General features: G+C 31.5%; 2 protein-coding genes across 8 annotated transcripts in view; both read right to left on the reverse strand.

Annotated features, from left to right (window-relative positions):
* Positions 1 to 1,784: 1,784 nt before the first annotated feature.
* Positions 1,785 to 11,824, reverse strand: LOC111619077 (catenin delta-2-like). Its single transcript, XM_023360724.1, has 11 exons — positions 11,668 to 11,824; positions 11,200 to 11,320; positions 10,639 to 10,755; positions 10,399 to 10,556; positions 10,093 to 10,328; positions 5,397 to 5,650; positions 5,175 to 5,325; positions 4,870 to 5,096; positions 4,580 to 4,802; positions 3,337 to 3,356; positions 1,785 to 3,259 (listed from the first exon to the last, which is right to left on the reverse strand). Exons 1-11 carry the CDS (start codon positions 11,799 to 11,801, stop codon positions 3,125 to 3,127), a joined length of 1,776 nt encoding a protein of 591 aa, XP_023216492.1. The 5' UTR covers positions 11,802 to 11,824; the 3' UTR covers positions 1,785 to 3,124.
* A 1,108-nt stretch (positions 11,825 to 12,932) lies between these two features.
* The window catches only part of LOC111619079 (catenin delta-2-like), a 70,510-nt gene continuing 69,828 nt past the window's right edge, over positions 12,933 to 13,614 (reverse strand). For 3 of the 7 annotated variants that reach the window (XM_023360728.1, XM_023360729.1, XM_023360727.1), the window contains 2 exons: positions 13,388 to 13,614; positions 12,935 to 13,320 (listed from right to left, as the gene is read on the reverse strand). In XM_023360728.1, the coding sequence (XP_023216496.1) occupies positions 12,952 to 13,320; positions 13,388 to 13,614 (596 nt within the window). In that variant the 3' untranslated portion in view covers positions 12,935 to 12,951. Of the gene's footprint in view, positions 13,321 to 13,387 lie in introns of all 7 variants that reach the window. The other 4 variants (XM_023360726.1, XM_023360725.1, XM_023360730.1 and 1 more) reach the window with 2 other exon arrangements.

Genomic DNA, 13,614 nt, shown 5'->3' on the forward strand with positions numbered 1-13,614 from the left:
TTTGCTACCTCACAGTGTTTGTTTTCTTTTCTTAAAGGGCATTTCTATACACGAACTTGTTTTCTTAAAATAGTACCAAGAAAACAACTTTCTTCAGTCAAATGCAATTGTAGCACTGATAGGCATAATATCTTGTTGAAAGCCAACAAAGAAAAATTTGTGGCGCCAGCCATGCCACAAATTTTTCTTTGTTGGCTTTCGACTTCAAAAAATCTCTTAATAATTCTATATGAGAACTGGTAGCCGCTATCTCGGAAACATCCTCCGCAGATCGGTTCGATGCCAGGCAGTCTGTTAACATGCTTGGGACCCACTGGATGGCCGAGGAATATTTTTGTCTTTTTTCATTTTTCTGATGGCCTCCGAATAGCCACTTTTATCTCTCTTTTTCTTGTCTTTGCATTAAGAAGCAACCTTTTCTCAAAAAGAAAAATGAACCCAGATAGAGATGATCAATTTCTCTAATAATAAAATCAACAATAATTTATGCCCAAATAATGTTATTTTCTAATAATAATGTGATATGTTTTTGTATATGTTTAAATAATAAATAAATTATGAATTTAGAAATTTAAATATGTTCAAATTAAGATTTTTTAATATTGTTTTTAAGTATTTTAAATGAAAGTAAAGTTCAAATTTGTTATTTGTTTTGTCTTTGAATACAAAATATGAATCTTCAATATCCTTTTTTTTTTAAAAAAAATTTGCAAAACAAATATTTTGATATTGTCCATTAAAAGAATTATCATAATATTTGTTACCTTCTCAGTTCATATTTACTTCATTTATTAACTTTTGCTGCAGCGTATTGTTTCATAAATATAGGATGGCCCAAAAGTCCCGGAACATACAAACCAAAACAAACTTGTGAATATAAATTGCAAACATGACAAAAATATGATTAAATTGTTTTCTTATTCAAATATTTATAATGGTTGGTTGACTTTTGTGCCACCCTGCCTATTGCTACGAAAGGATTGATTCAATATAATTTCATAACAATTATTACTATTGTAAGTAAATGTTGTTAACAAGTAACTGCTACACAAAGCAGGTATTTTCTAGGAAAACAAAACAGTTCTGCAGCGTAGGTTTTTCTGTTTTGGCTTCACATGAAAACAAATATGGTGACATGATTCTAATGTTCTGTCTAAAGTTTAAAACAGGCACATCCTCCCCAGAACCTGTATATCTGGTAAAAATGTCAAGAGACATTAAAACGTGCAAGTGCAATTGCAGGCCACGCTCGTTAAACACCCGTCGTAAAGATCAATGTTAGTTTCTGGCAATCGGTCCATATATTGAATTTCAAAATTCTGGCTATGTCGCTCACGTCATCTTTTTGCAAATATGTAGGACTTGGCAAGGCTGTTTAGTAGTCATGCCGTTAGTGTTTTGTCAGAGTACAAAACCGCTTATGAAGAGAGCTGCTTAACAAAAATTTCATGAGCTCGCTAATTGATCCAAACGAGTATGAATAAAAAGGCCCTCTAAGAACTTTCTCGATATCAACAGTGAAGACGAGGCATCGGGACGGGCTAGATTCAATTAATCATTACCGATCAAGTTGATTTTTGATTAAGCATTATATGGACGTATGAATGATGATCTTACAATTGTCACTAATTACAGTCAATTCAAGAAATTGGAGTAAAATTCAAAATTGTCCTAATAATTTGATCAGGACCTGTTATATGCAATGGCCTATAAATTACATCAGTATCATTAAGAAAAATAATCTGTAAATAGGGTAAGAATATATCACATCCAATAATTAATCTTTATAATAGATTTTTATTTTTATCTAATTTTTTTACACCATTTTTCACAATAAAATTCCATTCTTACAAGACAAAATTGATACAAAATATATATATATATATGTAAAAAAAACTTTAAAAAACGAATATACATCAAATAACTTACATCGATGATAGGAACATATACACTTGTGCAATGGACAAGAATAATTCCGTAGTTGCATGGTAAGAATTGTTTATTTTACACACAACAGTTTGATAGAATTGAAAACCCTAGCTGCAAAAATCCCCAAAATTTTTCCCCCTTTATAGTAAATGCTAAAATGTAAAAAACTGTACAAAAAGCGGCCACCTAATCCGACGGGTTTTTGCCGTATTTTAAAAAACAAGGGAATGTAAGGTGTATAAATTGTAAAATGGTGTCAAAATTGATTGAATTGCATTTGTATCATCATGTAAAAAAATTATCACAGTTATTTTAAAGAACTAAATATATAAATAATTGTAAAAATTTTATGAAATACAATGTTTGACGGTTTTTGGTCGTCGTCAAAATATTCTGAAATTTGACGACGTTGCAAGTACCGACCCAAAGATTGGCCGTGGGCAAAGTACGTGTTATGCGGTGCATCAAAAGACATATCGCATAAAGGTACGTGTCTTTTTGAAATACTGCCTTACTCGAAGATGTCGTGGAAGTGAGGCTTCTGTATGCTTGAAAGCACGTTGCTAATTGTTATTGCACATTTTACACAAACCAAATCAATCTGAGAAACTCCAAAAGGTTAAGTAAAAAGAATAAGTATATCAATCAATACTGAATGAAAATAACATGCAATGTGTTTTGGATCCTCGAGGATGACTATTACTTTTAGATTAAGAAATTCTTTATATTTCAAAACATTCAAGTATTTTTGTTTAAGACGAGAACAAATAAAATCTATTATAAATCATTAAACACGAAATCACGAGAATAAATAATTGTGAGCCTTTGAATTGGCAGAATAGAGATTGGAATATTCAAATTAAATCTAAATCTAACTTAAGTACTAATCTTATTGTCTAAGTCGTCGTCAATTCGACGGATAGAGTTCCGGGGATCTCGTCGTCCGGACGACGAGACCACGCTTATTAACTAAAATACTGACACAAATTCTACTTGCTAAGTTCGTGTGTGACCATACCAAACTAACTATTAATTTATTTGGTAGAAATTTATAACAAATATTGGCACTGTATAAAAACGTCAATAGGCATTAAGAACGAACTGTCCCAACAAGGAGGCACTAATGGTGGGTTCCTCGAATCTTTCGTCGCCATCGCTCGTTCGACAGATGGTGTCGCCTCTGCGCTCGCTCCGCCTAAACCCACGAGTCTCCCGCGGCTGCCGAACCCGGGTGATCGAGCAGCATGGAGTGGGAAGTCATGTCGGGTTGCCTACTCTTCTTCTTGTCTCTGTTAACCTGGGCGTAGACTGGTTCGGTAGGCGATCGAAGCTGTTTGTATATTTACGGTAAGAATTTTATTATTTTCAAAATTTATATAAAATATTATTTTAAAATAATATACTTACCCAGTTATGTTGAACTGAACCTGCAAAAGAAATATTGCAAAAATTAATTATTTATTAGCACTAGATTTACTAATTTACTTTTAGCTGTTGAATTTTGTTTAAGCATTTTTAAATCCAGTTACTTATACAGTGGTACCTCAGGATACGAACACCCCAGCATACGACATGAAATTCAAACATATTTTTGCTCCACCATATGACGTTACATTAGTTCGCAGCGCCATTTTTTATTCACTTCTGTTCATCGGGGAAGGATCTCACTCGATAAAGGAAATCTTGAGGTATTACCAGAAAGTGACTGATTTTATTGAAAAGGTTCACACTGGCCGTATTGCCACTCGGAGTAACGTCATTTTAGAAACATTTTAAAAAGTAGGCAAAGCCAAACCTCTTTGGATAGATATTTTACCAAGCGACCTCTATCCAGTGGAAGTGAAGGAAAGAAAACAAAAAGCAGTGAATAAAATTTTTAAAAATATCTTTTCTAAGTTATTGTTACATTATGTTATGTAAGTTAAGTTTCAGTATTATTTCCCTTCCTCCACCATCGTCTATCCTCAAAGGTAAAGTGTAAATAAAACTACATTTTTTTAATCAATTATTATTCTATTATGGTTATTTATACATTTACAACTACAAAACGCATTTTTCAGTGTTTTCCTTATTATAGTTAGTATCATTATTATTTTTGAATGTACTACTTAGCTTTAATTTGAGTGTGTTTTTTGTGCTGGAATGATTTATTTGGCTTTACACGTAATCATATGGGGGAAAAATGATTCACTTTACGACATTTTCCTGATACGATCTCGGTGTCGGAACGGATTAATTTCGTATCCTGAGGTACCACTGTATTGTAATCTTTGGGTGAAAAAATGATATTTACAACAATAATATCAAATTTGATTTAAATAATCATTTTATCACCAGGCAACACAGTTTTTTGGCACACTAGAATATGCACGACTAGAAAGTATAGGGCCAACTCAGGACTCATTTTCAGTGTACTCTGTAAAACATGTAGTGACACACTAAATTGTTTGTCTAATATTTTTTTTTATTTAGTGACTAAAAAAGTCTGTTTCAAAACTTTTTGTTTATATTACTGTACAAAATTTAAAATCATTTGGAGTTAAATTATAGTGATAAGAAGTGAAATCTCTGACAAAATTCAACTGTTTCTGAAACTGTATGGTATATATAAATTTATAAACCAAAAAAATAATAATAAAAATTCTTATACCGGGTGATATAGAATTTAATTCCTGTCCTCTGGGAAGTGTTTTGTCTTCGTATTTTGTTCCGCTTTGGGAGCTAACGGGGCAACTGAGCGAACTATTGAAACTGTTCATGGGAGACGATGCATTTCTGGAAAGTGATGTTTTGTTAATGAAATGACATTCTCTCCATCCTACTTTTCTGTAAGCTTCTCGAAGTTCTTGATGTTGCCACAAATTATACAACGACTGGGGGGAAAAAAATTTAATTTTATGAATTTAAATTAATTATAACAATAACAAAAATAAATATTACCTCAGATGTAAACTTAATAATCCTCGAGGAAAATCTGCCTTTTTGATTCATTATATACATTAATCTTTCGACTCCTCCCGCTTCCAGTAAAGTGTAAGCGAAGTCACTATTTCTGACAATTACTTCGTTTAATGTTGCTAAGATTGCTGCAATTGTATCGTCCGATGCAATTTGCTGAGATGCACTGCTTGGTAATTTTTGAATGAGATCTCTCATTGCATGCTTGCCTGCATAAATTTTTGTAAAGGAACAATATATCACTATGTATGATTATGGCATTATGCTACATATATGACAATATGTACCTATTAATTCCTTGTTTCTTTGATCCATTGCAAGATTTCGCAGAGCTGTAGCAACGGCACAGACGACTCTGTCTTCATCCATTTTTAATAACTCTATAAGGATTGGAAGACCTTTCTCTTTTCTAACCGTTGCTCTGATGTCGATACTAGGCTAGAAAAAACAAAAATTTGTTCTAAAATACTTTAACTATAAAAACTTACAATTGGTAATTATTAGCTAACCTGCCAATAACACGCTGCCAAGTTTTGAATCGATCCTGCTGCCGCCTCTAACGTGGCTTGATTGGAGCAGTCTGATAAAAGCGCCAAATAGATCTGAACTACTTCCGGTTGCCAGAGACGTTCCATTCCTCTGACCGGCTCGGAAGTAGGCGATAAATTTGTTGCATTTCTGGAATTAGTTTTCCTCTTATCTACGTTCGCGATTTCTTTTTTCTTCTTGTTAGCACCAAAACATCCTAAATTATCTCCGACAGCTAAAAATTATAGATGAAATATTTAAGTTTTGTAATTATGGTCATTAAAGAAATATATGCATTTATTTACAAAAAAACATAAGTAGAAAAACTTGTACATGGTAAACTATAGCAAACTTATACAATTTTTATAAAGAATCCTACCATATTGTCTAATATGCAGCTAAGCAGCAAGCAGTAGTAATTTGACACAATACCTAATTTAATAAATTGGAATAATACATTGCTTACAGCCACAGTTTTACTCTCATGATATATGAATGAAATGTAGTAACACAACTAAATTTAGAGATATACGATACGATACTAGATTCTGTCGACACCAATAGAAGCCGGGATCAGATCAGTTGGAAAACTATCTATACTCTGCAGATGTTCATAATAAATGAAAATCCGAAAGTGCATTGGTTTTGAGAATATTTGTTCATTCAACCATAAAGAAGCAATAGTTTACAAATCAGTTTATGGGCTCCTTTTGGATACAGGTCCTAGGCCAATGGTGGGTAAAAACTGAATTCAAAATTTAGTAACTACAAATTGTGGGTCAAATATTTCATTTGAGTAAACAAAAATACAAATTTTAATCTACAACAATAATAAATCTATAGAAGCAAAAGGAAAATAATAATGTGACTATAACAGAATGTTATGTTTAATGGGAAATTTGATGATAACTTTTTTATCTGAGGTTCATAATTTGTGCCTTTAAGACTTTTCATGGCAGTTTTAGAACCCTGATTTCACATTACATATGCAAATACTTTGAAATCATCACATGGGTCACTGTTTGCAATCCTTGTCCAGGCTTGACTATGCTCTGCTTTTAAAAAAAATATTGTTCAAGTTATGCACAGATGAGTGATACACTTTGTGTTTCCCACTAGGGTTTTGTAAATAACTAAGGCCAAGCAAGTGATTCGGCCCGTCTATCAAACGCTTCCTTCACAAAGTGGGGATGGGTTTTATCTTGTTGAAAAATAATGTCAGGATAAAGTTGAGATACAGCAAAGAGTTCAGCATGTCCAAATACTGAACTCTTTGCAGTCACTGTCCAAATGGAACAAAAAGAATGGGCTTTTCACCAGATCCTACATTACACATTACATACACTGCACATTCAATTTCACAAACCTCGTGAATAATTTGCCCGTTTGCTTTCCCAGATACACGAAATACTACTGTGTCTAGAAAAAAATCTGTCCTATTTGATTTTTACCACAAATGTCTTTTGTTTATATCCGTTCTTGGAAAAATTTGGTGCATTTGAATTTTGTAGACTCTTAGGTACAATCTTTTGTGAACGACATCACGGACTGTGGAGCAGGGAAATCCGAATGCCAAACTTTTATGTCAAATTGACTTCCTTGAATTTCTTTGGAAGATCATGCAAATTCTTTTCACATTATCAAGGAAAACTGAGTGCTTCCCACACATTTGCACCGAAGTGGCAGTTTCTCATAATTGCTTGTCCTAATTGATAATGCTAACATAGCTAGGATCATCATCATGACATCCAACATTAAATTGATGCTGGAATTTATGCTAAACAAGCTTCAATTCCACCAACGAAAGAACACACAACCAACTTTCTTCTCGGGCATCCACATTGTTATGGCTAAAATGTGACAAGTCTGCCATTCTGCATATGCACTAGTGAATACAGTACTGACGTTTTTCACCAATGGAAACAGATTTCAACATAAAATTCATAATATCAAACTGGAAGTTGATGCGTAAGTCAGAGGTTTAAAAAAAGAAAAATTTATAAGTCAGACACCCTGTATATATTATATACAAAAGATATTGTATTTAAATGGATGTATATGGTTATTAGCATTATTAATTAGGGTTTCTCATTTCCCGGTCTTTTGCTTGTCCCCGTGATAGAATTAATTATATTTAAGATATACAAAATATCTTGAAATCAAACGATAAATTACTTTAATATGTTATGCAATCTCCAAAATCATTATTAATAATGCTGTGTAAGATATATATTAAGAATTACCTTTTAATAGAAATTTTCACAAATAGAAAAAAATTTATGTAATTCAAGTTTGCTGGAAATTGCATACAATAACAACAAAATGCAAAAATGGTTGATACTCTGATCACTCAATCTGATTCTTATTTTAGTAATGAAAAATCTGCTTCCGAGAATGCCCTTCCCAGTTCAGTCGATGTGGGTAGAATCGTCTTTAATGCATTAAGAGAAGACTGATGTTATGCATTTTTTTTTCAATCATAGCCTGGAAGATTTCTAGTTCGTTTGAGATTGTAGTACTTCTTTTGCTCTCTGGTATTCTTGATTTATCTACCTCGGCTGCTTTAATAGAAACATCATGCTTATAGCCCGATAATTCGGCAATTCATTTGTCTTTAATAATTGGGTTTATGAAGAAAAACTTCATACCTGCAAACTGAAGCTACTGGGCATGGTTAAAAATTAAGACAGCATAAGCACAATTATTCCATATATTACAGGTTCTGACCAGTAAAGAATTTTTAGAGTCCTGCCACAAATAAGCTACGTATTGATTATTGACCATCTGTGATATGCCATAACGAGCAAACATTTAAAAAATTAATAAATACAAATGTATTCTGACAATTTATGAGTTAATTACACTTTCTATTAATAATAGGGTTTCTCAAACAGGATCCCGGTTGTTTTTTTATTCCAGGAAATTCCACAAATTTCTTATTTTGTGTTAATGTTGAGGAAATTTTGCAAATAGAATCACCAGATAAGAGACAGACTTATTGTAGTAAAGAGGATATTACAAACTAACAATTCATAACAAGAGTTAAAATATGCATTTCTTTGAATAGCTGAAAGCATTACTTTTTAGTTGAAATATTTGCTCAAAACAGATGTAGTTTGTGAAATCCACAATTTGGGACAACAGGCACACTTTGAGACTTAATAAACTGGAATTATAATTAATAAATTGGATAGTTTATTTCAGTAACGTACTAAATGTTACTGAAATAAACTGTTAAAGTTATCAGACATCTAAAAGTTTCAGCTTCTGTAACAGAAAAAATAACTTTTGTTTGGGGTTTGGTTCCATTTTTTGGGATAGACCTGCAATTTTTATATTAGTTTATATTTTGGATATTACTTATTTAGTAAATATTTTGATAGACAATAAAAACATTTGAAGTTTTTTTTTCAAATTTATACTGTACAGGTATGGTACCCCTCGTACAACACGTTACTTCTACAACACAGTTTTGCTCTAACACGGTTTGAAAATTGGGGATATCCCTGTACAACATGACTTCCAGTTTTGCCCTAACATAGTTTGGGAAATCCTCTGTACAAAATAAAGAGGTTGCAGCCGACATTTTCAACACAAAAACACGTACGTCGGATGTTCAGCACCACCTTCCTGTAAGCCTAGAAGTTTGACAATGGTGTTTGGAACATCAGTGGAATTATGCTCGACGTTCTAAACGCCATTGTCAAACTTCTAGGCTTACAGGAAGGCGGCGCTGAACATCTGACGTACACGTTTTCGCGTTGAAAACGTCGGCCGCAACCTCTCTAATGTCAAATAATGAAGTTTACACTTACAAATTGTGAAATTTTTTTTTTATTCCTGTAAGTACGCTTGTTGTCTCAAATTTGCCCACAGATTCTAGAATGTTGAAATTTTCAAATTATTTTGTGCTTTTTATCAGGATTACTTTAATGAAAACTGGTAGTGCAATTTTTTCTTTCCCATCCTAATTTTCCTATCAACTAGGTGTCGTCATCATTGCTTTCAGACTTTAGCCCTTAAGACTGCCATTGTGTTTTCTTTTTATAGATTAATTAATCTTTGTGTTTAAATAAACTTTACTAAGCACTATTAAAAATTTTTTTTAACTGTAGATAAGCAATCATTTGTAAAATGACAAATGAAATATGGCAGTATCGTGGTACTCAAACACAAATTCAGGAAAAAGTTGCTCATTACTGGACTGGACAAACGTAACTCGTTATTAATTGAAAATTTGTTCTAGCATCTTTTTATTTTGTCGTTCATAAAAATTTATGATAAAAATAAAAAATATGAAAATGTTGCCGAGATGACGACGGTACTTTGTAAAAAGAAAATGCTGATTTAACTAAAATTAATATTAATGCATAATACAGTACTTTTAATTGCAATTGTTAATTAATTACTGATTATTAAAGCAATCAATAATTTATTTCCAAACATATTTCTGTTAGCAAAAGTATACTATTCTTTTTTGTTACTAACTTCTGCCATTGTTTGCATTATTCCTATGTTTTGTATAGCATGGATTTGCCTAACACTGCACTTTTTCGAAATGTAACTACCGTGTTACGCGAGGGATACCTGTATTTCGTGCAATATAACACGAATCCGCTCATAAAAGATTGGCGTTTGTCAATTTTAATGAAGAATTTTATAACAAAAATAACTCACATTTGATGGGAAGACTAGAATGCAAGGATGTCAAATGATGCTTTTCATATTCTGGATCCTCCACTTCTTGACAACGATACGATAAATTTCTTAATATGCAAACACAGTTCTCAACACACTTATTATCTATATCATTTTTTCCAATAGCCGAACCAACTAAATGGAGGAGTGCATCAACTAACCCCTCACATGCTCTAAGTCTCTGCCTAGCATACTCGCCTGCTGAACTCACATTTCTGAAATCACAATATTCGCATTTAAGTTTATACTTTGAAAAAAAAAAAGTTTTTATAAAAAGACATTTACCTTATTACACCACTGGCATTTCGGAAAACAGTAGACCAGTGTATTTCGTGAGACTTCATGCGATTTTGATCTTCGTTCTTATCCCATCCCGAGTGTGGAATAATAATGTGATTTACAAGTACGTGCAAACAATCATCTATAATTATCCTTTTTAAATCCTAAAAAGAAGTCATATATATATTTTAAAGACAATTATAAAATTTGTAAAATTTGATAATGAAGAATTAATTTAACATTTACTTCAGAAGAAGATAAATTCCACAAGACACCAGTCACTAAATCGCGAATTTCACTGTCGGGTGTTTTTCTTAATAAATGGATTAAGGCAGGAATTCCACCAGAATTACAGATTGCTCTCTATAATAATAAAGATTTTATAAAAACACTTTTATTAATTAAAATATGATATATAAAATTTTGGTTCTTAAATAGCAACGTAACATTTCGTGAAGAATAAATATACATTGTTCAAATTTATAGATTCAAATTAATCTTTTTACATTTAAGACTTCATTAGATTATCAAAACTTAAAGTGCTTTGTAATTCAAATTTTGAATCACAGAAAATAAAAACAATTTAAAATTTTTTGAATCAAAATTTTGTAATATTGAAATAAAAATATCACAGAATTTTGATTCAAAAAATTTTTAAATCACAAATGAAATATAAATACTAAAGATCTTTTTGTATACATTTGATATTATACCGGAATCAAATAAAAACGTTTGAAAAATTTAGAAATATTTAGTTCAAAAATAATTCCGCAACGAAATAATCTAAATGTAAATATAAACGTGTACCTTATTTTCGTCGTTTTGCCGTCCAAACGAAAGATTTCTCAGCGCGCCGCAGGCATTTTTCTGAATTTCCGGAATGTCCTGATTTAGTAAATCGATCAGTGGAGGAATTCCTCCTAAAGCTCTAAATCAAAATAAATATAAGAAAAATCTTATTTGTATTATTTATGACATACAAAACTGAAAAAAGATCTTAATTTCATTGTATTGATTTCACATCAAACGAAAAATCAAATTCATAGGATTCATTATATTTTGTTTAATAAGATTTAACATGCAGATGAATGAAAATTTTATTGTAACAGAATGTTTGAATAAATACGACGACTTCTCCAAACTTGTTTAATTTTGTATTTTTTAATTAGATTAAGAACTTAAAATTCTTACTTTTGAAAAAAATGAAGAAATTAATTTTACATTAGAGAGAGAAAAATGGCTTAATAAATACATAAAATGTTATTATGTAGTTACCTTGTTTTTTGTTTTGTAGAATCATTCATGTAACATAAATGTTGTAAATAAGCAGCAGCATTTGCTCTTATAACGTTATTTGGATGATTTAAAAATTCTATAACTTCGTGAAGATCCGGATATCTCCACATCATTTCTAAAACAAAAATATGTACAATAAATTTTATTTGTTGCATTTTATATAAAAATTTAAAACCATTTCATCATTTTAAAGTTCTAATTACAAATACTAAAGAAGGTAATAAGAAAAACAAGATTTGTTGTTATATATTATCATTGAAATTGTACGATTCAGTACGAGAAATAATTATATACCGACTCACTTTGAATAAATTTTTAAATTTAAATATTACGTAAGGAAAAGTATTGGAATCACGTCAAATTTGACCCTCCTAGTTTTTTTTTCAAATCTGTGTGTTTTGAGACCTCCTGAATCCAGAAAAAGGAAAAAAAATTCTGTAGGTGTGTGCGCATGTGTTGTCATCCACTTTGCTTAATAACAACTCAGAATGGAGTAAAGATTAAATAACAAAATTTGGCATGGTGGCTTGTATATGAGGGACATTGATGCTATTAAATTTTGGTAATTAAAAGTCAAGGAGGCGGGGAGATAAAGAGAGTTGTGTCTGTCTCCAGTACAGTCAGACTTAATGACGACTTTTAACCGTCATTAACATTTATACTATTTTTTTTTTTTTTTTTTTATTATAAAACTCATCCCTACCCTNCCACCATCGTCTATCCTCAAAGGTAAAGTGTAAATAAAACTACATTTTTTTAATCAATTATTATTCTATTATGGTTATTTATACATTTACAACTACAAAACGCATTTTTCAGTGTTTTCCTTATTATAGTTAGTATCATTATTATTTTTGAATGTACTACTTAGCTTTAATTTGAGTGTGTTTTTTGTGCTGGAATGATTTATTTGGCTTTACACGTAATCATATGGGGGAAAAATGATTCACTTTACGACATTTTCCTGATACGATCTCGGTGTCGGAACGGATTAATTTCGTATCCTGAGGTACCACTGTATTGTAATCTTTGGGTGAAAAAATGATATTTACAACAATAATATCAAATTTGATTTAAATAATCATTTTATCACCAGGCAACACAGTTTTTTGGCACACTAGAATATGCACGACTAGAAAGTATAGGGCCAACTCAGGACTCATTTTCAGTGTACTCTGTAAAACATGTAGTGACACACTAAATTGTTTGTCTAATATTTTTTTTTATTTAGTGACTAAAAAAGTCTGTTTCAAAACTTTTTGTTTATATTACTGTACAAAATTTAAAATCATTTGGAGTTAAATTATAGTGATAAGAAGTGAAATCTCTGACAAAATTCAACTGTTTCTGAAACTGTATGGTATATATAAATTTATAAACCAAAAAAATAATAATAAAAATTCTTATACCGGGTGATATAGAATTTAATTCCTGTCCTCTGGGAAGTGTTTTGTCTTCGTATTTTGTTCCGCTTTGGGAGCTAACGGGGCAACTGAGCGAACTATTGAAACTGTTCATGGGAGACGATGCATTTCTGGAAAGTGATGTTTTGTTAATGAAATGACATTCTCTCCATCCTACTTTTCTGTAAGCTTCTCGAAGTTCTTGATGTTGCCACAAATTATACAACGACTGGGGGGAAAAAAATTTAATTTTATGAATTTAAATTAATTATAACAATAACAAAAATAAATATTACCTCAGATGTAAACTTAATAATCCTCGAGGAAAATCTGCCTTTTTGATTCATTATATACATTAATCTTTCGACTCCTCCCGCTTCCAGTAAAGTGTAAGCGAAGTCACTATTTCTGACAATTACTTCGTTTAATGTTGCTAAGATTGCTGCAATTGTATCGTCCGATGCAATTTGCTGAGATGCACTGCTTGGTAATTTTTGAATGAGATCTCTCATTGCATGCTTGC

The sequence above is a fragment of the Centruroides sculpturatus genome, unplaced genomic scaffold (genome assembly GCF_000671375.1).
Source record: "Centruroides sculpturatus isolate CEXI.00-Female unplaced genomic scaffold, Cexi_2.0 scaffold170, whole genome shotgun sequence".
In the NCBI taxonomy this organism is placed as follows: Eukaryota; Metazoa; Arthropoda; class Arachnida; order Scorpiones; family Buthidae; genus Centruroides; species Centruroides sculpturatus.

What these genes read in the sequence shown, in the direction of transcription:
- LOC111619077 (XM_023360724.1), bottom strand. Translation starts at nt 11,801, where the DNA reads ATGATGTGGAGATATCCGGATCTTCACGAAGTTATAGAATTTTTAAAT. An exon ending in ATTAAATTCTATATCACCCG is followed by an intron (nt 3,357 to 4,579) that starts GTATAAGAATTT and finishes TTTCTTTTGCAG; the next exon opens with GTTCAGTTCAACATAACTGG. An exon ending in GTTCAGTTCAACATAACTGG is followed by an intron (nt 3,260 to 3,336) that starts GTAAGTATATTA and finishes ATATACAAACAG; the next exon opens with CTTCGATCGCCTACCGAACC.